Source organism: Podarcis filfolensis (assembly GCF_964270895.1).
Source record: "Podarcis filfolensis genome assembly, chromosome: 2".
NCBI lineage: Eukaryota > Metazoa > Chordata > Lepidosauria > Squamata > Lacertidae > Podarcis > Podarcis filfolensis.
This window is the reverse complement of record NC_139605.1, coordinates 113,533,572-113,558,666: the sequence shown is the minus strand read 5'-3', so window position 1 is coordinate 113,558,666 and position 25,095 is coordinate 113,533,572. Positions and strand designations below refer to the sequence as shown.

The following is a 25,095-nucleotide window of genomic DNA, read 5'->3' as shown; positions in this document are numbered from 1 at the left end:
CATCTAGCTCTCCCTCTGTAGTTGGAGTTAACTCTTCTGCAGCATCATGATTCTCTGCATTTCATTGGCTAGCACTGTTTGGGGAATGTGGGGTGCCATTATGGAAGCATGAGACTACCCACAGGTAACCAATCAGAACCAGGTTCACACACACCTCCTCCTTCCCCATTGGCCTCACAATCCCTTCCCTTCTCTCTTCCAGCTGGTCTCATTCAGAGCCAAGCATGGTTATGATCACATGTAGTGGCAAAACCGCTACAACCATCAGTAAAAGTGAGCACGCACACTGTGATTAGGGAGGTGCTGTTGCGCTTGCAATGCCAACCACAGTATTAGGAGGGTGGGTGCTTGGGTGAGAAGAAGGGGGAGGAAGCGGGGAGACGCACACAAGATCAAGGGGGAAAGAAACAGGAGAGAAACCCACAAACCACCTAACCAACATTAAGTAGCTGGGAAAGTGATACAACTGCACTGAGTCATGATCTCAAATTTCGTTTTCGATTCCAATACTACTGGTGTGCATCTCAAAATCATAACCACCAGCACCTGGGTGTGGCCTGACCTTTCTGGCTCCCATAGACTCAGAGTTGGAAGGGACCTGTACGGTCATCTAGCCCAACCCCCTGCAATGCAGCTGTCCCTTATGGGGATCGAACCTGCAAACTTGGTGTTATCAGCACCACGCTCTAACCAACTGAGCTATCCAGCTGACTTTCACTTGTGTAACTTCTTAACTGATGAAGAATTCTAGAGAACTCAAAAAAGTGGCCACATTTTTTGTGGTTTGGGGGTTGAGCCTAATATAAACATCACCCAACTTTGAACCTTGTTGTTTCCTTTTGTCTCCCGAGGCAATCTCTCTCCCTGCCTAACTTTGTTTTTCAAGAGGACCACAAGAGACCTACGTATAGGTGGCTTTTCGTATATAGCCCTCTGGCATCCAAGTGGCAGCGGCCATCGTTGGGCATGTAGACGCCGCCCAGCTTCCCATCTCCTGCCATGTGGAATGTGCCATCCGAAGTGAAGACCAAGAGCTTCGTCACATTACGCCAGCCAATCTGCTCCTGGAAGAAGAGAGGGAAGTTACACTGCAGTTCCCACATGCAAGCCTTCCTCCACAGTTAGCCCAGTGTTTTCTGCTTTTGGTAATCTGTACATGGGCACAAGCAAGGGACGCGGGTGGCGCTGTGGGTTAAACCACAGAGCCTAGGACTTGCCGATCAGAAGGTCGGTAGTTTGAATCCCCATAATGGGGTGAGCTCCCGTTGCTCGGTCCTGGCTCCTGCCAACCTAGCAGTTCGAAAGCGTGTCAAAGTGCAAGCAGATAAATAGGTACGGCTCCGGCGGGAAGGTAAATGGCGTTTTCCATGTGCTTCTCTGGTTCGCCAGAAGTGGCTTAGTCATGCTGGCCACATGACCTGGAAGCTGTACGCCAGCTCCCTCGGCCAATAAAGCGAGATGAGTGCCGCAACCCCAGAGTTGGCCACGACTGGACCTAATGGTCAGGGGTCTCTTTACCTTTACCTTACATGGGCACAAAGGGTTACACAAGAACATAGCATCTCTAGGTACCAGGTTAGCAGAACCAAAACTTCAAGATCGACATCATTTGCAGATTTCAACACTCAGGATTTTGCCAATGACATTTGCTTTCAGTATTTGGATTTCAAATTTTGAAATTGGCTTCTTTTTATTGGCCAAACCAAAGTGGCTAAGCTTTGTTGCCTTCCCTATGTTGCTAGACTCCCATCTTCCATCATCCCTGACAACTGACCATGCTGCCTGGGAAAGATGAGAGTTGGATCCTGACAACATTTAGAGAGTCACAGGTTTCCCGCCACTTAGCTGAACAATTTAGGATAAAATTCGTGAAATTTAAATTATATGGCAATTGTTGGACACAACCACCTATTGCATGTCAGCTGTCAAATACTGTTAAGTGCTGCTGATGACTGGAGCAAAACCAGTAGAGTTTCCAGGTTAGGAAACCCAATAGTATTGATCAGTAGGTAATTCAGCATCCCCTGACCTGGAAGTTGAACCTGAGATCAAATTTTCAGGTGGACCAATCCTGTATGAAATCTTCATTGCTATGGGCTGTGCCTTTGTACTGTTCTCATTTGCCCAGAGCAAACAGTGCACAATTTGAACATTCAGGCAGTTCCAGATGACCTGTTTCTTGAGCATTTATTCAGATTTGTTTACAGAGAGGCTAGAAGATGTTGCGTCAAAGCAAGTGTTGCCTCACACTTCCCACTGCATTTCTCCACGATTTTCCTTTTTGCAGAAAGTCTGAACTTTTTGTTGTGCAAGACCTCCTGGCCAGCTTGAACTGGGAACTGTGAAGTTGCTGGGAATAATGAAAACAATGGCGGTCTGGGAATGCCCTGAATGTATTATCCCATGCCTCACAACTATATACAGTGGTACCTCGGGTTACATACGCTTCAAGTTACAGACTCTGCTAACCCAGAAATAGTGAATCAGGTTAAGAACTTTGCTTCAGGATGAGAACAGAAATCGTGCTCTGGCAGCACGGCAGCAGCGGGAGGCCCCCCTTAGCTAAAGTGGTGCTTCAGGTTAAGAACAGTTTCAGGTTAAGAACGGACCTCCGGAATGAATTAAGTACTTAACCCGAGGTACCACTGTAGAATAGGAAGATTAGCATAGTTTAGGGTTTGCACATGCTTGGGTTCACATATGTGTGTGCATGCGCACGAACACATGCTCCTGTGTCTGCCTTATTGTCGTCAGAGCCTACGTTCCCTTCTCAGCCACGCACCTCCTCTATCGGCCGTGCACGTAAAGCCATCTCACCTTGCAAGTGACTGCCTGCATGATAGCGTCAAAGCCCCCTTCAGCCGTGTCCAGGTTCCCAGAGATGCGCTGCTGGCTGACCCTGCTTTCGAACTCGCTGGCGTTGTCTGTGAGCGTCAGCACGTGCTGATAGCTGAATGCTGACTGACAGGTCTCGTTTAAGTGAGGGCAGGGGTGTTGCCATTTGGAGGGTGCTGTGTTCACATAGGGCAGCACCATCTTGTCAACAAAGGAGCCAAATCCTGCAACAAAGAGATCCTGCTGTTTCCCGTCACCTAACAGTGTGTTTGAAAGCCCATGCGGTGTCAAAGAGGGTCGGAATAGGACTTGGGAAGGTTCAAATCCACCACTCCGGCCATGATGGGCCGATCGCCATCTCTCTCTTTTTAAATTAGTTTTCCTTTACTACTCACAAGTACACCTTTGCATCATAACTTTACATCTTACAATTATACATATTCTTGTTTTCAAATTATGTTCATAATTATGATTATTATAGATCGGCAAGCATTACTGTACACAAAGAAGAAGAAAAGAGATGTAATTTTAAAATAATAATATTCCTCATAAATAAGTGACTTCCCGTCTCTTCCGTTTTGTACTCATAAACATATTGCCTATATTTATCCATTATCTTTTTAGTTATAATATTTTCTTACGTATCAACTTTCCTTTTAACATTGTTATCCACAGGAACTACTGTATTTTCTGGTGTATAAGACTACTTTTTAACCCAGGAAAATCTTCTCAAAAGTTGGGGGTCGTCTTATACGCCGGCTACAGCAGCAGCTCCTGCAGCAACTCTCCACCAAAGGATAAAACGACAGCAAATTAAATCAGAGGACACCAAGCTCTCTAGATGAAGCAGAAATATGCTCGAAAATTGGCCCCAGAAGCCACTGGGAAGTGGAGCGGATTTCTGAGCCGGACTGGAGACTGGGTTTTTAAATTTTTATTTGGTGTGCGTTGGAAGAGGGGTAGTCTAATATGGCAAGTCTATCCCAAACTCTGTATTTTAACTGGAAAAGTTGGGGGGTCGTCTTATACGCCGGAAAATACGGTACTCAAAGGCCGTCACCGTTTCCAGACTGCAGCAATTACTCTTCAAGTATTACTTAAAACAGTTCCAATTTGAGACAAACTCCTGTTTGGATTTATCTTTGATTCTTTCTGATAAGGAGTCTAACTCCGCGTACTCTGTTAGCTTTTGTATCCAATCAGATGTGGTGGGTATATATCTGCTTTTCCAATGTGTAGCTATTATGACCCTCGCAGCTGTGGTGGCATACAGAAAGATTTTCCTTGGGGTTTTTTGGGATATCCAAACCGATCGCCATCTCTCAGCCTAACCCACCACCCAGCCCTACAACTGCCACCATCACCACCATCACCATAGCATTGTTTCCAGATCAGCATACCAATCTTCACCGAAGTGGTGACATCACGTAGGGCAGCTAGCAGATGGTTCCCCAGCCGCTTGATGTTCTCCAGGTCGTCCTTCATGGAGTACGACAGGTCCATGAGATAGTACAGGTCCACAGGGTAACCTTCAGCCCGTCTGAAGCGCACCGTGACCCTCTGTTCCTCTCCTGTATGCACAGAGTAAGAAGGAAGAGGGAATCAAATTCTCAGTGCTACCAAGATACCGTCCGTATGCTTTCCAATGTTGTGAAGGAGTGCTGAGTCTCATTTTAGCCAGGGACTGGGAACCTGGGGAGCCCCCAGTGGTTGTTAGGTTACAACTCTCGCAACACCCAGAAGGCCACAGGGTCCCTCGAACCCTGTTTACAGATGACTAGGCCAAGGCCGTTCTCAATGTACCTCTTCTGTCAGAGATGTGCACAAGCTATTAACAGAAGCGTCTTTTAGATGCTATCTTTTAGATACTAGGCAAAACATTTTTCTTCAGCCAGACTTTTAAATAGATTTTTTTACCAATTTAATTGGAGGGGTTTTAACCTATCAGGAGCCATTTGCTTGCTTCCTCTCCCTCAGCGCCCCACACCCCACACCCCTGGCAGTATTTATTTTATGCTGTGTATCACCCTGAAATCCAGTATGATTAAAGTCTTTTCAATAGACAGAAATGTAATGTACAATTCCCACATCAGATCATGGTTTGGACATGTCCAAACCATGAATTCACTTCCAAAAAAGTGGAGGGACTACAGTATTCCAAATAAGTCCTAACAGCATGATCACCAGAAACAACACATATGCAATAATGAATGGGCATGTCCTTCTTATATCCAAAACCCATTCTTTCCCTCAAAGGATTCTGGGCATTGTAGTTTGTAAAGGGTCACTTGCAATTTTAACTCTGTGACGTGTAAACTATAGTGCCCAGAATTCTCTGAGGGAAAGAATGTGCTTCAAATGTGCTTTAATGCTATGGTGCGTACAAAGCCACAGATATAGGCAATGGACTGGAAAAAATAAACATTGTTTGGGGAGACTACAACTGCTATATTGTTTTGAACTGTTTTCAATATTGTGTTTGAATTGTTTTAACCTGTCCTGGGACCTTACGGTGAAGTGTGGGTAATTAATAATAATAATAAATGATGAGGACCTTGCACAAAGATTATATCCAGCTCACATCAATAACACAAATTGCTGAAGGTTTGCCTATTTACTGTTGTGCTGGTGGCCCTAATGCCGTTTCAAGTCTCAGGAAACAATTGAGGGATACACAACCCAAACTGGCAAAAGGAAGGCTGGAGAAAGCTGAGTGGATTCACAATTCTTTATTTCTTCCACATACATCGTATCGGTGAAGGAGGGAGGTCAGGAGAAGTTTAATCGAAGCTGGCCATTGCTCTGCCTTTGGATGCTGACCCAAGACAGGGAGCAAGTGCAGATTTCACAGAAGGAGAGAGGAGGAAGACAGTGCTTCTCCCTGAAGCATCCCTGCCAAACAGCCATCTCTCCCATAATATTCTCTCTCCGGAGAATATTATCGAGAATGAGAATAGTCTCTGCTAGAAAATTCTCCGGAGAACATTCTCTACAAACTGCAAATTCTAATGTAAGAACCAGTTTTACAACCCACATTTTAAAAACCGAGTAAATAATAAGTCAAGCTGTGATGATGCCACTGTAAGTAATGAATAATGATTTTTTTGATCCAGTTACATTACTGGGCATTGTGTCATTCACTATCAGCAGTTCTGAAATGTGAGCTACAGAAAACATTTTTTTTAAAATTTTTAAAAATGCTATTCATTTCGTTTGATGAACATTTTTATATTCCTTTTTCTTTAAAAGGTACATTTCATACATACACAACATAATTAGAATTCAAAGTTGATGGTAAATATACGGTTAGTGGCAGGCTCAGTGATTAATGTGAGTCATTCACACTGAATTTTCAATTGCTTTTTTTAAAAAAAAAGATGGTTAGAAATTATAATATGTGTAAACTGCTAAAGATGAAGTAAAATGAAAATCAGATAGGTGGGACTTGGGCAAGCCCACTTAACAATGTTTAGAAACATAAGGAAAGGACAAGAATTTGTTTGTATTATTTGTCTTTTCTGTTTGTGTTTTTTATTTGTGTTATAAAATGAATAAAAAAATTGGGGGGGGGGGTGAAATAATTTTCAATTTCAAGTTTGGTGCAAAAAAACTAATGAATGTGAATTCGCTGCAATGCCCCATTGAATAAAAGTATCTGTACAGTTTTTGGTTGCCATCTGAACAAGTTTACCCATGAACAAACATATATATTAACTACTTGTATCATTTTCAATGCATGAAAATGAATATTCACCTATTTTAAGTGAAAATTCTCTAATACAGTGGTACCTCGGGTTAAGTACTTAATTCGTTCCGGAGGTACTTTCTTATCCTGAAGCAAAGTTCTTAACCTGAAGCACTAATTCTGGGTTAGCGGAGTCTGTAACCTGAAGCGTATGTAACCTGAAGTGTATGTAACCCGAGGTACCACTGTATTCTCATTAATCGAGAATATTCTCGAGAATATTTTTCTTGAGAATTTAACATCACTATCTCCCACCCACCCCAACACAACCCAAACTGGCAAAAGGCAGGCTGGAGGGAGGACCTACCAGGCCGAAGCTGAAGAGCAATTCTTTGCGGGGCGAGCTGAGTGAAGCTCTGGCGCTGGGTGCTGTTGCTCAGGGGCCTGTCCTCCAGCACACGCTGCCCGCTGTGCGGATCCATTATCTCACTGGGGAGGCAGCCACGACGCTCCAGCTCCACCCGAGGGGCACAGCGCTCCATGTCCAACTCACCTGCTTGCACAAAATCCTGGAGGGAGGGGGGGAATGGGAAGCGGACAAGTTTCCAGCATTGCTTCCATGAACACACACCCTTCTTTTGGAGGGGCAGACGAGAAAGAACACATGGGAACAGGAATTGGAGCAAAGAGGACTCTCTCCAAATGGTCGCAAAAATGCATGGAACGCAGGGCAACTGATTCCAGACCATCGAACATGTTGACTGGGGCTGATGGGAGTTGGGAGTCCAGCACATACTGTATTTTTTGCTCTATAAGATGCACCTGACCATAAGATGCACCTCGTTTTTAGATGAGGAAAACAAGAAACAAGAAAGCAATGCAAAGCTTCTTGAGCGAAGAGAAAGGAGCGCTCCCTCTTTGCTCAAGAGGCTTTGCATGGCTATTCCCGAAGCCAGAAGAGCAAGAGGGATCGGTGCGCAGTGCTCCCTCTTGCTCTTCTGGCTTCTGGGATAGCTGCGCAGCCTGCATTCGCACCATAAGACGCACACACATTTCCCCTTACTTTTTAGAGGGGAAAAGTATGTCTTATAGAGTGAAAAATATGGTAATCTAAAAGAATAATGGGACACCTATGGCCCTCCCAAAAGTTGCCGAATCTCAGTCAACATGGCCAATGGTGAGGGGTGATGGGAACTGTAGTCTAGCAAGATCTGGAAAGCCACAGGTTCCCCATCTCCAAAACTTTCCAAAAAAAGTATGGTTTTCGTTTTTAAAATTCACTTATACATTTGTAGCAATGTCTCAGTAAATTGGTTTTCGTTCCATGGTTTTGAGTGGCATACTTACACCTTTGTCATGGCTGGACCATTTCCTGGGAGGTTTGACCCTTAGGGGTGCTGGGGGACCAATCTGTTATCCCATTCCCTGGCAGACTTATGGTATCCAAGGGATTCCTGAATGCCCTGGGGATTTTCTGGCAAGCAAGACTGCCAAGGACCTAATCTTACTACGGAATAGCAAGAAAATCAATGGGATCACTCCTCTGACACTGTAGAGGTCAGGGTTTTCCAGTGAACTTCAGACAATGAAGCAGGCTGAGCAACAGCTGGAGCACGTCACAAATCTTGGAACAAAGCCAGCCAAACACAGGCTGGAGCACATGGCGGTGGCTAAAATGTGGTGGTGGCAAAGAAGAATGACTTCTCGGCCACCACTGCATCCGGAGTTCACTATCCAGCATGGCTCCTCAAGGGACTAGTGAAACCTTGGTCGGAATCTGTAACTTCTTAACCCTCCAAGACTTGCTGCAACTAGCTTGCAACGGATTTGTTCATCTTCACTCTCCCCTTGATGGTGCTGTTTCAGAAGATGCGTCCAGAACCAATGGTACCAAATAGTATGGGAAACAGCCTTACTAGAAAAATTAACCAATAAACTGAAACTGACATGGGGACAAACAGAAGAAGACGCCTTCACCCCGGTATGGCTCCCCTTTATCACAGACACAGCCCAACAAGACAATGACAATAATCCACCAACAGCATACAAATCAATATGGCTAACCTGATCCAAAACACCCACCCACCCCACTCACACATGAAAACAAAGATCACCACAGCCAATCACAAACAAACAATCACACCCTAGGCCAACCCCAACCTCTCTCACCACCAAAGGAACACAAGTGAACAGCGGAGAACCTGCACAAGCAACGCTGACACCAAACCCCACATACATTAAGCAAAATAGAAACATCGCCACCCGACACCACCCCCACCCATCTTCACCCCTCTCCCCCTTTTCTTCCTAAGGTCTTAACAAATGAAACTGATTTGTAAAAATGTTACATGGAAAAAATACAAGAGAGAGACATTACACATACCGGTACTTCTGTAAATCAAGAAAATATTTAATAATAATAATAATAATAAAAAGATGCATCCAGAAAACCATCTACTTCTGTTGTTTAGGATTAACGGCGGTTTTAACAGCCTGACAGCACTTGAAATGGAGTACTGCCAACTGCTTGCTCTTTCAACCTTTGCCCAATGTAGCTTATTAGAGCTTGACGGCAGAGGTTAGTTTGGTCGTTACAGGAACAGCAAATGCCTCGTAATGGATGGCCCTACCTGCTGTGAAAGCCGTGGCGGTGCCCCCCACCCCCAACTGGGGCTCCCCCTCTAATACTGTACTCAATATGCAAATTACAGAATCACACTTTCATCACAGTCATCATCGGCCGTCGTCCACCTGCTTAGAAGCGCATGGCAATGAAGGAACCACCATTGTGCCAATGTCTTTGTCTCGTGTGGCACTGGAAGAGCTCCTCTGCCGCAAAAGCAACAACGGCCGCACCCCTTCCCCACTCTACTCTTCTCCCAACCCACCACCAAAATTGACAAGACATGCAAAAAGGCAGCTGCTGCCGCCTTATCAGTTGAGCGGCAGTGGTTTCCTGTTTTATAGGTGAAACAACTGCAGGCCCGAACGCTGCTTTGTCTTTGAATTGCTGCTGCAGCCAGATAAACGATTTACCCCCCTACCCATCCTATGGGGTGCTGAGATCAGTGTCTTTTCCACACACACACACCATAAGACAGAAAGCGCAATGCGCATCTCAGGCTATCAGGATCACCATTCCGGTACCTGCCCAGGCTCATGCCCCTTCTAGTGGGTGCAGTGCCCACCCCTCAGAGCCTGCTGGTCCCGATAGTCATCGTTCTCCTCCTTCCTGCAGTCATTGTTCTGCTCACCTGCCCTCTCTACTCATGCAAGCAGCGACAAGGAAGAAGATGGAACAGTGTGTAAAGTACTGGCAACCCCACCACAAAAAGGGAAATGTTCAGAGAGGGGCAAGCAAAATGATCAGGTGGGTCTGGCATCTCCATGAGGAAAAGTTGTAGCATTTAGGGGTGTTTATTGGAGGTTTATGGGACGCGGGTTGTGCTGTGGGTTCAACCACAGAGCCTAGGACTTGCTGATCAGAAGGTCGGCAGTTCGAATCCCTGTGACGGGGTGAGCTCCCGTTGCTCTGTCCCTGCTCCTGCCAACCTAGCAGTTCGAAAGCATGTCAAAGTGCTAATAGATAAATAGGTACTGCCAGTGGCGTAGCGTGGGGGGTGCAGGGGGGGCGGGCCGCACCGGGCGCAACATCTGGGGTTAGGGCAAATCCATGGGTTAGGGGGCGCAAATCCACGGGTTAGGGGGCGCAAATCCACGGGTTAGGGGGAGCAAATTACTTGCCTTGCCCCGGGTGCTGACAACCCACGCTACGCCACTGGGTACTGCTCCGGCAGGAAGGTAAACAGCGTTTCCGTGCGCTGCTCTGGTTCGCCAGAAGCGGCTTAGTCATGCTGGCCACATGACCCGGAAGCTGTACGCCGGCTCCTTCGGCCAATAAAGCGAGATGAGCGCCGCAACCCCAGAGTCGGCCACGACTGGACCTAATGGTCCCCTTTACCTTATTGGAGTAAGAGGTAACACAATAGAAGCTTACAAAGTTGTGGCCCAAGATAAAGATAAAGAACCGTAAGAAGAAAGGAGGACAGGGAGGAGGCCTTGAAGTTAGGCCATCAATAGTTAGCAGCACCCTAAACAGCAGCCTGGGCAGAAACAGGAGCCACCTTGTGGCCACACCCACCCAGTGAGATGTGGCATATTCCTTTTAAAATTACAGTAATTATTCCATAATTTGCATGAACTTAGTATATGCAAATGCTATGCAAATCTGCATCTTGTATGGGGTGGGCAGGGTGAGGCATTCTCTCCTTTTTTACTGATGCATACATGGCCAAATTCCCAGTAGCGATGTATGGAAGTGAGAGCTGGACCATAAAGAAGGCTGATCGCCGAAGACTTGACGCTTTTGAATTATGGTGCTGGAGGAGACTCTTGAGAGTCCCATGGACTGCAAGAAGATCAAACCTCTCCATTCTTAAGGAAATCAGCCCTGAGTGCTCACTGGAAGGACAGATCCTGAAGCTGAGGCTCCAGTACTTTGGCCACCTCATGAGAAGAGAAGACTCCCTGGAAAAGACCCTGATGTTGGGAAAGATGGAGGGCACAAGGAGAAGGGGACGACAGAGGACGAGATGGTTGGACAGTGTTCTCAAAGCTACCAACATGAGTTTGACCAAACTGCAGGAGGCAGTGGAGGACAGGAGTGCCTGGCGTGCTCTGGTCCATGGGGTCACGAAGAGTTGGACACGACTAAACAACAACAACACATGTCCAAATGTGCAGCATGTGCAGCAAAGTTAGTCTTATGCCTACCTTTCTTTTAGGAAACTGGTTCCTTTTAGAAACAAAACCGTTAAGATCAGAAAAGCCTGAGAGATCCAGGAGAGGGTTTATCATTAAACCAATTATAATGGTTTTAAATCTACGTCTGATCGAAGGATCTCTCTCTCTCACCACGCTCAATGCGCCGCCGCTGTTAAAAACTCACAAGGCAATTTACAGTAACGAAAGTGGCAAGGCATGTGGGCACATGTACAATTCATAAAAATTAAGCTTCAGCCTGAACGCAAACATCTGGGCAGGATGTGGTGAGCGACTCTTTCCCTCATGGCTAGCAGGGCACCTGGCTGGCTTTCCGGCACTGGGAGGATGAACAGTGGGTAGTGAGAGTAATAGTTATTTTCAAGGAAGTGTGGTTTTGGTGTTTGGGGTTTTTTGAGGGGGTGGCACTGGGTGTGGGGGCCCAGCTCTACAGGGTAGGAGGGTGGAAGGGCACGGGGCCTTTATCATTTCAGCAAAAAGGGTTCTGGGAAAGATTTCCTGAGACAAGGTGAGGTCTTTCCCCCTCCCCAGATGAGACTCGCCAAGCCTGCCATGTTAAGAGAGAACCAGGGCTACGGGTGATGTCAGCGGAGGGATATTATTACAGTTTTATGGCCTGGTGCCCTGTGGGCGGACAGGAAACGGTTGTCTTGCGGTGCTATGCTAAAATGCATACACTGATCCTGTTAGGAAGTGATATGTTGGTCCTCATCAGCTGCCTCGTGACCGTGAGCTGGGACAGTCAGTTACAGAGAGTATCATCATAAGGCTTAGTGATGCTATAGGAGCCAATGAACTAAACAAACTTATTTTCTGTCACACACACACACAAAATTCTACCATCTGGCCCAGAAGAAAGCTGTGCTCCCTAATTCTCTCCTCCTCTGTCTCTGTACACACACACAAACACACACACACAGCTCTGTATGTGCTCAGAGGCACTCTTTGTATCATTATATGGGATATATTCCTTCACATCTGCTTCTTTAAAGAAGGGGCTCCAAGAGCCTCAAATTTCCAGAGTGCTGCTGGTTTAGATTCTTGCTGACTCAGTACACGACCTTCTCTTGCACAGTTTAAGAGAAAGTCTGTGCGAGAGAAACCACAGTGAAAGGACAAGGGGTGAGTCAGAGGCCAGGCTGGTAGCTTGCCACCTCCGGATGCTGCCACCTTCAAGGAAATATTTCACCTCTTTTGCCAACGGGCACAACTGCTCGGACCGGGAGAATTATCCTGTGCAATCAGGAGTCCAAAATGTTTGCCTGTCAACCCACCAAGGCTTGCGGATCAAGCAAGGAAGAGGAGGCTGCAACACAGGAAAGTGGCAACAGGCTTCAGATGGCTCAAGCAAGCAAGTCAAGCTTGCCGCCACATATCAGGAGGTGGGGTGGTCAGAAATACCTATTTCCCCCCACCAGTTGGCTGGAGAAAAGAGTGCCACTGGGCATGCACAGAGTACCTCTGTGTCAGTATTAAAGGAATAAAAGCCACATGTTTGGGCGTTTCGAGCCCTGAGTAGTCAGTCCACCCACCCAACGCTTTGAACAAAAACACATCAACAGCAAATTAAGCTCTGAGGTGCCAACCCTAGGAATAATGATTCTTTGGTCCCCCAAAGGATATGCTAGAGTTAGACTGAGGAAAAAGGAAAATGACATAGGGTTCTGTGATACTCACCAGTTGTTTGCACCAGGCACAGCTGGGATGGGAACGGATGCACTCGTGGCAGGAGGGATGAGGCTGGCATGAACCTGCAAAGGAAACATAGGTGGGCTAATGCCAGATTTCTGCCTGCAATCTCTCTCTCTCCCTCTCCCCCCTGCTGACAAACCTGACAGTCCCCAGGCAGTCTGGTTGGCCAGTCTGGCTCTTTATCTCCCATCTCTTCTTCCAAACCCATTGTTGGGAAGCTGCTAAACCTCATGAACACGCAGTCAGACAATCCCCAAGCGCAGGCAGATAAGGCTGAAATCCCCTCCCTCTCTTAAGCGCTAGTAAGCTCCACTGAATACAATGGAGCTTAATTCTGATTACTATTATTATTTAATTTATATACCACTTTTATGCCAAAGTGACTTCTAACTGTACAGTAAATCCACAATTTAAATGTTCAGCATCATTAGGGGGTTAGTCATACTTACCTTTCCTCTGCTCTTTCTATCGCACCCCCCCTTTTCCCCCTCTCTTTTTTCTTTGGAGCTTTCCCTGCAGAAACCCGTTCTTTAAAGCTCAATCAGAGCAAATAGCAATTAGCTGAAAACCCGAATTTATGTTTGCTTCATTTGAGCAGTAAAAAAACTGCTCAGACACAGAGCTTTTAAGCATGGACCAGTGCCTGGAAAGAGCGGGCCAAATGGTAAGTGTAGTTAAGCCCTAAGACATCTCAAATTAAAATATACAACAAAACAGTCAAAAAGCATAACAATCAAAACAGTCAAAACAAGCCACAAGTTTAAATTAGGGGAACCCTTGCATAAAAATGCCAATTTTGCTGGAGCCTCTTGTATTTCAGCAGGGAAGGCATTCAACAACACTGGCGTCACCACTAAAAAGGCCCTGTCTCCATGTTACCACAAGCAGATTATCATCAGGCCATGGCAAAACCAACCAGGTTCCATTAGCCGATCGCAGGCAGTGAAGAGGAATATGGTTTTTCAGGTAACCTGGTCCAGAGTTACTTAGGACTTTGTGTGCAAGTAGCAGTGCCTGAAAACTAGCTCAGTGGCTAACAGGCTGCCAACACGGATCCCTCACACTGGTATGATATCTGCCTGAGAAGAAGCCCCACTCACCACTGGGGCTGCAACCAGCTGCAGCCTCTGGACCAAAGGCACAGAGGATACCCTCCAACATTTCTCCAATGAAAATAGAGACGTCCTAAGGAAAAGTGGGACATTCTTGGATCAAATCAGAATCCAGGACGGCTTCTGAAATTCTGGGACCTTTCCTGGAAAACAGGGACACTCGGAGGGTCTGCTGCACTGCCAGCTAAAAGGGTGAAATTCTGAAACTCTCCCCCTCTCCACATGTGCAAAACCCATCTCTCCACTTTACCTGTATCCAGCATCTTCTCTGCATGTACCATTGCAAGGAGTATAAACAGAAGCCACAGTCTCACAGTCCGCCCAGTGGGAAGCATAGCCTGGTAAGCAAGATTAAAAAGCAGAGTGGGGTTGTTAGGGGAACTGGAGGAGATACAGAGAAACCAGTAGGAGAACACTTCAGTCTCCCAGGACATTCTATACAAGATCTCAAAGTAGCTGTATTACTACAAAGGAATTTCAGAAATAGACTGGAAAGAGAAGCTGCTGAATTGCAACTCATTACCAAACTTAAAACCATGGAGAGACCTGGTCTGAACAAAGACATTGGATTCTTATCTCATTATACATGACAAAGCCATTTTTCACCTTCTCACCCCTTGCTTTTTCCTGTAAGACCTATTGCAGTCGTTAAGAGTCGTCAACAGGCTCATCACAGCTATCTGCCAATCACCCATTCCCACCACCCTTCTGAGTAATACCCCTCCCCACCTTCTCACTATATAGAAGGATCTGGCAACTTCTGTTTCAGTGTATCTGAAGAAGTGTGCATGCACACGAAAGCTCATACCAAGAACTAACTTAGTTGGTCTTTAAGGTGCTACTGGAAGGGAAAAAAAATTTTGTTTTGACTATGGCAGACCAACACGGCTACCTATCTGTAACTGGAGGAGATACTGTTCCCTTCCTCCCGTACAGAAAAGGATAGCTGGATTACTGCTGGGCGAAGGGCGGGGGCAGTATCGTGGACATGAGAGGGAAGGTTTCGTGATGGTTGAGCATATGCTATGCATGTTGCACAAGGTCCCAGTTTCAATCTGTAGATCTATGGGAATCCAAAGGATCCGGACACTACCAAGTGATATGGAAGATCGCTGCCTGGGGTCCCTGGAGAGCTGCCACCAATCAGAGAAGACAATAAAAAGGTAAAGGGACCCCTGACCATTAGGTCCAGTCGTGGCCAACTCTGGGGTTGCGGCGCTCATCTCGCTTTATTGGCCGAGGGAGCCGGCGTATAGCTTCCGGGTCATGTGGCCAGCATGACTAAGCCGCTTCTGGCGAACCAGAGCAGCGCACGGAAATGCCGTTTACCTTCCCGCCGGAGCGGTACCTATTTATCTACTTGCACTTTGAGGTGCTTTTGAACTGCTAGGTTGGCAGGAGCAGGGACAGAGCAACGGGTGCTCACCCCGTCACGGGGATTCGAACCGCCGACCTTCTGATCGGCAAGTCCTAGGCTCTGTGGTTTAACCCACAGTGCTACCCGCGTCCCATAGAGTAGACAATACTGGATATTTATATATATATATGTATATATATCCCACACTTCCTCCCAAAGGAGCCAAAGGCAGCAAACACATCAGTAAGAAACATCTAAAAACAATAAACGTTTGGAAGTGATGGATGGCTGAACAGACAAATAAACTGGCCAGAAGATATAAGGAAGCTTCCAAGATTCCTATGAATGTTGGTTCTACAGCTGCGTCCAATGACCCTCTCGCACATGAGGCTTATATCAGTGCCACCATCACTTTTTAACACAACGGTGGAACTGTAGCCTGTAGCCCCCACCAGGCTGCAGACCCAGAGGGGTGTGCATGCAAAAATCACAACAGAAATCTGTCTCCGGTTATCTGTGAGAGTATTATAGACAAGAGCTGTATGGGAAACCGCCCTATTAGAAAAGTTGACCAACAAACAAGCTAGCATGGGGACAAGCAAAATTGGAAGCCTTCCCCTCAGTACGGTTCCCCTTTATCCAGTGCTTTTTTCGGGGGGGGGGCGTAGGGGTACGCATACCCCTAAACATTTTGTGAATCTTTGTGCTTTTGTCCATTTGCTGTAGTTATTTTTCCTGATTTGAACTATCAAATGGTGATTTTCTGGAGTAAAAAAAAAATGTTTAGGGGTACTCTCATTTTAAGAAAAAAAGCACTTTCTTTATCGCCAGACGTAGGCAAACTCGGCCCCCAAGATGTTTTGGGACTACAGATCCCATCATCCCTGACCACTGGGGTCCTGTTAGCTAGGGATGATGGCTAAAAACATCCAAAACATCTGGAGGGCCGAGTTTGCCTATGCCTGCTTTATCACATACATAGCCACAACCTATCCTCCCCCACCAACAGCATACAAATCAATATGGCTAACCTGACCCCACAACCTAGCCCCCCCCTTTACAAACAAGCCACACTGCAATCAACTGAACACAGCCAAGCAGGCTCGGGGGACCCCCCCCCCCAAAAAAAACCCCTACGCTAAGACTTTAGGCAAGAGAATGAAAGAACAATAACCTCCCAATCTCCCTTCCATTCTTTTTCCGCAACTGCAAGACGTCTATGACAAAAGAGTCTCTCGCTAAATGTAAATGAACTGTGAAAAAGACTCTATGAATTGGAAGTGGAGAGGATAGATGTACCTTTCCCTGCATCTGTTTTGTAACACAAAAAAATATCCTTAATAAAAACTATTTTAAAAAGAAAAGAAAAAGCTGGGTAGGAAAGCTGAGCAGTAGGAGAAATGGCAAGAAGGTTTGAGATTGGCGTGCATGACGCAAATATATGCATATACAACGTTGCTGTCGTGGTGAGATCAAATGTGGGAGAATCTTCCTGTGCTTCTTGCAACGCTGCACAAAGACGTGCAATTTTTTTCCACCCTTCCATCTTGCATCACCCTCAATGCAGACACTTCAAATACTTGGGTTGCGTAAAATTTTGTAATTTCTAATGTGGCTATTGCAGTAAAGTGGAGGGGGGTTAAGGGGGGGCACCAATACAGCTACTTGCCGAGAGCACAAGGGATCCTAGGTTTGCCTCTGGGTATGCCGTGTCCTTTAAAATTTCTCATTATGAAACAAGATTTGGGGATCCCTTGCTCGTAAAAGCACTCTCCCAAGACAGGTTATGTGTGCAAACCATTCGAGCAAAATACATGCTGGTAAGACACATGTTTGCAATCTAAATCTGATCTAAATTCTGGAAAATTCTGCAAAGCTATGAAAAAACAATGGCACTTCAAAACTTAATTGCCTTTCTGAGCAACACACTGTTTACAACTTATGAGTAAAAACATACATTTCTACAGAAGACACTGTTTATGAGTAAAACCATGCCTTCAAAACAAGCGATGACCTCCATCTATTACACAGATTAGTCATTCTGTGCTGCCTGCTCAGAGATAAGGAAAGTTCGTGAAATCTTATTCTTTCATAATTTGACTCGGAGGTGGCAAAAGATAAAGAAACGGCAACCTGAACTAGCCGAAGCGTTCCTGGAGCATAAAGTGTTTGATTTCCACAGATATGTGAGGCAAAGATCTCAAACCTACCTTGAAGCTGACTTGGCTGCCGGTCACAACTGTTGATGGCAAAGTTCAGCAGCAAGGGAGCTGTTGACCTGCACACACTCTGAGGCAGTGGAAGCTGTTCTCAGGCCAACTCCAGAATTTCAGAAGCTGTGCTTCCCCTCTAGAGGTAACCAAGGAACATCGAACCCTGCAAGATTATCTCAAGACAACCCCTCCCTTCCTGTGAAGAAAGGGCAAGCCCAACAGTATGCAGCTAGCTTGTTTCTGCCTCAGCTACAAAAATATATTGGGGGAAATAATCAACTACCTGCACTTTCAGAGAGGGTGCACAGAGGAAGTGTACTAATCTATCTCATGTACACCCCTGTGTGTCTCCACCCTCTGGAACTCAAGGCATGGGTTTTCCCAAGTAAATCACCTTGATTCCAAGAACTGACCAGCCCCAGACCTGCTTAGTTTCAGCAAAGTGCCTTTGGACCAGAACTGAGGAACCTGTGTTGCCCCTCCAGATATTGTTAGGACTCCATCTCCCATCATCCCTGGTCATCATTGGCTGTGATAGATGGAGCTGGTGGGAGTTGGAGTCAAGCAAGGTTCTGAAATAAAAAAAATTAATATATATTCATAAATGTGCCGGCCAGGCGCGTACATGGATATGTGGACCACATGTCTGGAGCAGCACAGGAAGACCGTCCTGAAACCATTTTGACTCCCCAACTGACCAAATGTTTTCTCTGCAAGGAGGGAGGGGGTGAGGGAACCTTCCCATTGTCTCAGGAATTGGGTAAGCACCATCTCAAAGGAATGGCCAGACTACCAGGAAAGGCAATCAGATAAGGCATTATCAGATAACCTGGCAGACAGAAAAAACAACAACATTCAAATTTCTGTTGTAGACCGCCTTTTCTGTGATGTAGGTATGATGTTTGTGGGGGGTGGTCTTGAGCTCCAGGGCAGGGAATTTAAAATGTCTACATAAGGGCAGGCACACCTTGGTTCTGGATCCTCCTCCTTTCCTGCATGTGAGGGGAGCACCCTGTTGCAAAAGTTCAATAAAGATCAGGCTTACAAGCTGCTTTGCTTCTCAGTATTCTCTGGTTGGCCTCTGTTATTTTCTCCAACCAATAGAGAACCTACAAAGGACTTTATAAGGGCTCTTGTGTCCCCCATAAGGGAATAAGGGCAGATTTTTGTTTATTACAGTTCAGACCATGTCCTTAGATGTTTTTGAGCTGGGGGGGGGGTTGGATGCTTTGGCATCCAAAGGAGCACATGGCTGAGAGCTTTTCTTATCTCTGTTGGCTGCCTGACAAAAAATCCAAGAAGAAAGTCACTTGAATGAGGAGGAAAACGTAATGTGGATAATGCAAAAACATGTACCCATGGGATGCATTGAATCCACTTCACATTGTTATGTGGATGTGAGGGTATTTTGGGAAATGATGTATAATGAGATAAAAAAAGGTGTTTGAAGTGATAACACATTCCAATGGTGGGCGGGGCCACAGGTAAAAGTGGGTGGAGCAAAGAATGCAAATTTTCACCTCTGTACAGTAAGCCGGTTTCTACAAGTAGCCCTTTCTGTGTGCAAGGAAGAAACACCATCAGATTTCAAGGACGCATTCTAGCCAAGCAAAAACACCCAACAAGGGCGAAATGCAGGGCTGGTGATGGGGTGTGTCTAGGGGGAAGGGGGAGTCCAATAGGCCAGATGGAGAGGACCGCATGGCCCCATTTCTCCCCCCAGGCCTGAGATTTCCACATTGTTATGTAGCTCAGCATATCATGAGGCTCAAAGCAAGGGTGTGGGCGTTTCATTCATCTAGGGTGGTGGTGGTGGAACTTTTCGGCTGTTTTGAGAAAAGCCCAACACCATCCCCTGTCTCCATATACACAAAATCAAACAAAAAGTTGCGTAAATTTCCACTGTGTTGCTCTCCTTATAAGGACTTCTTTTGCCTGAAATTGACGCGTGGTTACAAGACGCACCGCAATCAGTTCACATCTGCTGTTGCTGCGTAGCATCACGCCCAACAAACAAAAGAACGAAACAAAAGAAGCTCTCATGCAAGGAAGCCCAGAGTACAACAGAGTGGAGGGTTGCTTATCTCGTGCATATACCGTAATTTGCCTAATGTCAAAGAGGCTTTGCAGGTTTTCAGCGCTTCAAAAACCTGCAAAACGTGTTTGGCCAGATAACTGTGCTGTTCCTTGCATGAGTGAAGAAAGCTGGGGAACAGTGTGAGCTAACAACCAACCATTCTGAAGGAAATCAGCCCTGAGTGCTCACTGGAAGGACAGATTTTGAAGCTGAGGCTCCAAGACTTTGGCCACCTCATGAGAAGAGAAGACTCCCTGGAAAAGACCCTGATGTTGGGAAAGATGGAGGGCACAAGGAGAAGGGGACGACAGAGGATGAGATGGTTGGATGGTGTTCTCGAAGCTACCAGCATGAGTTTGACCAAACTGCGGGAGGCAGTGGAAAACAGGAGTGCCTGGCGTGCTCTGGTCCATGGGTCACGAAGAGTTGGACACGACTAAACGACTAAACAACAACAACAACCAATCTTTTCTTCAATTTCAACACAGAAGGCTTTCATCATGATCAACCTTCCAGCTTCTGCTAGTTCCCGCTCACATCTCCCACTTTCCGATACTCAAATAGCATTAAATAACCCCTACGCCCACCATATAAAACTGTAGCTTACAAGAGAACAAAAACAAGGCGACAGAACAGCATGTACTGCATCTATAAGAAAAACAACAACAACAAAATGACACACACACACACCAAATGACATCCAGGTCTATTCAGAATTGTTCTTCCCGTCTCTGTGGTGCCTTGTAGATCTTCTGATAACTTGTACCCCTGCCCCCATATGTGATTTACTGGCTGCAGCACCAGGTTCCAATCACATTGCTGATAATCAGCTTGTTACTGTGCCCTGGGTTCAAGTTCCTCGATGTTACAATTTATGTCACCTGTCCCTCCCATATGGCTGAACATTTGATGCTGACACAGTGCAGGGCTTCTACTTTACAGTGGTACCTCGGGTTAAGTACTTAACTCGTTCCGGAGGTCCGTCCTTAACCTGAAACTGTTCTTACCCTGAAGCACCACTTTAGCTAATGGGGCCTCCCGCTGCCGCCGCACCGTCGGAGCACAATTTCTGTTCTCATCCTGAAGCAAAGTTCTTAACCCGAGGTACTATTTCTGAGTTAGCGGAGTGTGTAACCTGAAGCGTATGTAACCCGAGGTACCACTGTAATTGCTCTTGTGGTCTGCGTCCATGCTGAGCAATCATAAATATGCACCTGGTCATTTGACTGCAATGGCTTTAAGTTCTTTTGAGCCTCTGCCATTCTATGCCTTTTGTTTTCCTTTCAGTCCATCCAAATAAATAGATAAAAAGAAAATAAACCTTTATTGTCACTACACCACCTGTGTGCAGTGAAATTAAACAACCCCCCCCTCCTCCCCACACATACACTCAAGTCTTGTTCACGCTCTGTGTGCTTGTCGGAAGTCAATTGCACCACTATTTTTTTTGCATTCAGCAGCCCAACAGTCCATGGATAAAAACTGTTCTTTAACCTGATGGTGTGGCTGACTATACTTCTGTATCTCCTGCCCGAAGGCAGGAAATTAAAGAGGTGCTGGCCAGGGTGTGAGTCGTCCCTAAGAATTTTCCTCGCTGTCCTGAGGCAGCGGTCTCCCGCGATGTCATCTAGCGAACTAGATGACATTGCTAGATGATATCATGGGACAGCCCGTGATATCATGTGCTGTATTCACCACCCTCTGTATGGACTTCCTGTCCGTGGCTGTCAAACCAGCGTACCACACTGTAATACAGTATGAAAGGACACTTTCTATTGTGGCCTGGTAGAATGAGATCATCAATTATTGTTTGACATTGTTCTTTCGCAAGACCCTGAGGGAATGGAGTCTCTGTTGGGCCTTCCTAACCACCTGGGTTGTATTGATTTTCCAAGTGAGGTCCTCACTAAGGTAAACTCCCAGTAATTTAAAGGAAGAGACTCTCCACACAGCCCCCTCCCTGATATACAACGGGGCTAGTTCCCCTCTCTTCCTCCGAAAGTTCAACACCATCTCCTTTGTCTTGCTGATATTTAGGTGCAAGTTGTTCTCTAGGCACCATGTGGAGACTTTTTGAACCTCCTCCCTGTACACTGATTCATCTCCACCTGTAATTAGACCCATTGTGGTGGTATCATCTGCAAACTTAATTGCAGTGGATGGATCAGATGAAATACAGTCATATTTATACGACGAGTACAGGTACATAGGCTTCCCTATGGGGTGCCAGTGCTGAGCTTCAGAGAGGTAGATGTAACAGGCCAAATCCTCGCTATTTGTGTGCGATCCCTCAGAAAGTCTTTAATCCAATCACAGGTGGTAGGGGATAGGTCCAGGTCCATCAGCTTTTTAATAAGAATGTCCGGAAGGGTGGTATTAAAAGCCGAGCTATAATCAATAAACAGCATTCTGACATAATTCCCCGGTCCCTCCAGATGACTCGTTGCAAGGTGAAAGACTGTAGCTATGGCATCATCTGTTGATCTATTTCTCCTATAAGCGAACTGGTGTTCATCAAAATCCGGTGGAAAACATGTCCTGGTAGTTTATTGTTGTACATTGTTTTAATTGTTTGTTTTCCTTCTGTGAGTGTGCCCCCAAGTGTGTTTTATAAGCTGGTCTCTGACCGTAATAAATGATCTATCTAAAACATGTCCTGAGGTGTTGAACATGTTTCCAGAAGCGTACTGCGTTATTCCTTCAGCCTCTGATAATTGGGCAACTCGGTTCGAATAACCCTTTCAAACGGAAGCTCAGCAGGTGCTTTTCCACGTTCCAGAGGAGATGCTCCATAATTTGGGCCAGTACCTGAATCCTGTTATTTCTTTATAACTTGTTGTAATGGCTTTAGGGGTTGCTTGTGTGTAAGTTACCGCCGCTCTGGGCTAGGTTGCCTGGTTAGACCGTTTCTGTCTGGACAGCCATCCACTCCGTGGCTGTTCAGTCGCTAGCAGAATCCGTCAGTGGGTGTTTCTTGAACCTCTTCCAGCAAAGAAGTTCTTTGACGCCAAGTCGCCGCCTACGTTCCCTGCGCGGAAGTCTTCTGCGCAGGGTGGGTGTGGGCAGCGGAGGACCTGTGCTCTCCTCGCTGGTCTCCTGCGAAGAGTCCTGGAGCCTCCTCTCTGCTTCCCCCATCGGCCCCCCTCTATCCCTGGTGTTGAGCTGATTTTCTTCCCCAGCCGGAGACCTGCCTCTCTCCCTGCTTGGCCCCTCTCCAGCATCGCTGTGGAGCCTCGCCTCCTCCTCTAGTTCCGATGGCAGTTCCCTGACACTTGTACTTCCATTTTCAACGAGACCATTCGACTGAGAATATTTGTGGCTTGATGTGATCTGAAGAAATCCCATAAACTTTGGAGAAGTTCTAAAACTCACAACAAGCCAAACTGAGGGCCATTATCTGTCCAAACCCCCTCAGAAATGCCATGCCAAGCAAAACAAAAAATTGACTTAATTTTCCCAAGTCCCTGGGAAGCAGTGGTGTCCATTAGTAAAGCAACCTCTGGATATTAAGAAAAATAGTCTACAATCAGGGCATAGTGAGGATTTTTGTGCATGCAAGCAGATATATGCCAACTTTTGGTCCACGTCAAAATAGGTTATTAGATCACCAGCATGGGCTGTTTGGGCTGACAAGCAATGCATCCTTTCACAACTGCTTCAATGTCATGATTAATTTGATACCAGAACAAAACATCAAATAAAGCATTTTTAACATTGTCTTCCCATTTAACTTCCAGTTCAGAGGCATTCAAGTCGCAGTTGATAATGCTCTCACTCCATATGCTCTTAATTTTGCTTTCATATTATCCCTGTAGCTTGGTTTCCTTTGTAGCAGGCATAGGCAAACTCCGGCCCTCCAGATGTTTGGGACTACAATTCCCACCATCCCTGACCACTGGTCCTAGGGATGTTAACTAGGGATGATGGGAATTGTAGCCCCAAACATCTGGAGGGCCAGAGTTTGCCTAGGCCTGCTTTGTAGCATTGCTATGCTTTCAGGAATCACGTTTGTGCTCCAGTGTTTTGTTTTAAAGTTCAGCTTGCTGCCATTTATCTCTAACTTAATATGCCAGCCCTTTGGTGATATAGATTGTTGCTGCTTTCTTCCTGTGACACTATGCACAGGTTGCAGTTTCTTCTTGCCACTAATTTTGTTTGCAGGCCCTAGCAAAGTGGCCCGCCTTCAGCCATCTGCTGCATGTTTTTCCACCAGCCCTGCACCGCTGTGGGTGCATGCAAACTTTCCTGCATTTCCTGCAAACTTTGGCTTGCTGTTCCAAATAAGTCAAAACTAGGTTTTGAGTGAGGCTCACTATCACTGCCACCCTCCACCATGGCTGCTAGAAGTCACAATCCACAAAATCAACAAAACTCTTTCCTTCAAACAAATAAACTGTACTCTCTTTTGCATGTAATTTCTTGCAACTCAGGAGATTTCAATTGCTTTTTGCTAAAGTAAAGAAATTTCTAGCAATTTCCCAGTCAGTTTGCAATCCTGTTTCTTAGGCCCTTATTAGACAGAAGTTTCATTATTATTTTCAGTGCTTTTTTGGGGGGGGAACGGACGCAGGGGTATGGATATCCCTAAACATTTTGTGAATCTTTGTACTTTTGTCCATTTACTGTATTAATTTTTCCCGATTTAAACTATAAAATGGTGATTTACTTGAATCAAAATGAGAGTACCCCTAAACATTTTTTTGGAAAAAAAGCACTGATTATTATTATTATTATTTCATTATCTCCCATCATCCGAGGATCACAGGGAGATTTACAATATGTTTACAGTCTGGCTCAGCCTTCGCGGAAGGCTCTAAGAATTCTGTCTCACTTTTTTATTGTATGAAGAAACCTCTCTTTCAAACATCTTGCTTTTTTGCTTTGTGTGCAAACGTTCCTCAGACTTGTTAACCACACTATCATGTTTAGACTTTTTTTTCTGCAGCTAGTGAAAAGGTGTTAAACAAATCAGCATCTTGGGGCCCTGCAAAATTCACCAGCAGAGCTGCCTTCCTTTTATCAGTTGTCGTCTCGGCAGCTACACTGGCTTCTATGAGCAGGTCAAAGTGCTGCTTAAATCTTCTCCAATTTTCTGGAGCACAGCTTAAGAGATCTAACACATCTAGGGCTTCTTTCTCAAGCTTTCTGGCTTCAAAATCACCCTATAGATCACTATCCCACTTCTGGTACTGCCTGTTGTTCCCTGTATTAGTGAAGAAAGCAGGGAGCTGTCCTAGACTGAGAACAAATGTTTTATTTAGTTTCAACTCAAAATACCTTCAATCCTGCCGTTTCCCTCATATGCTCTGGCGACACTCCTTGTTCCTTCCAGCCCAGCTCTT

The 25,095-nt window shown here is 45.8% G+C and overlaps 1 protein-coding gene across 2 annotated transcripts in view; it reads right to left on the bottom strand.

Annotated features, from left to right (window-relative positions):
• ITGB7 (integrin subunit beta 7) overlaps positions 1–25,095 on the bottom strand; it is a 50,303-nt gene that overhangs the window by 12,351 nt on the left and 12,857 nt on the right. Inside the window, exons 1-7 of one of the 2 annotated variants that reach the window (XM_083599227.1) lie at positions 17,674–18,175; positions 14,357–14,444; positions 12,980–13,053; positions 6,888–7,089; positions 4,236–4,406; positions 2,818–3,059; positions 906–1,064 (exon numbers count right to left, since the gene is read on the bottom strand). In XM_083599227.1, the coding sequence (XP_083455353.1) occupies positions 906–1,064; positions 2,818–3,059; positions 4,236–4,406; positions 6,888–7,089; positions 12,980–13,053; positions 14,357–14,441 (933 nt within the window). In that variant the 5' untranslated portion in view covers positions 14,442–14,444; positions 17,674–18,175. Of the gene's footprint in view, positions 1–905; positions 1,065–2,817; positions 3,060–4,235; positions 4,407–6,887; positions 7,090–12,979; positions 13,054–14,356; positions 14,445–17,673; positions 18,176–25,095 lie in introns of those variants that run through there. The other variant, XM_083599226.1, reaches the window with a different exon arrangement.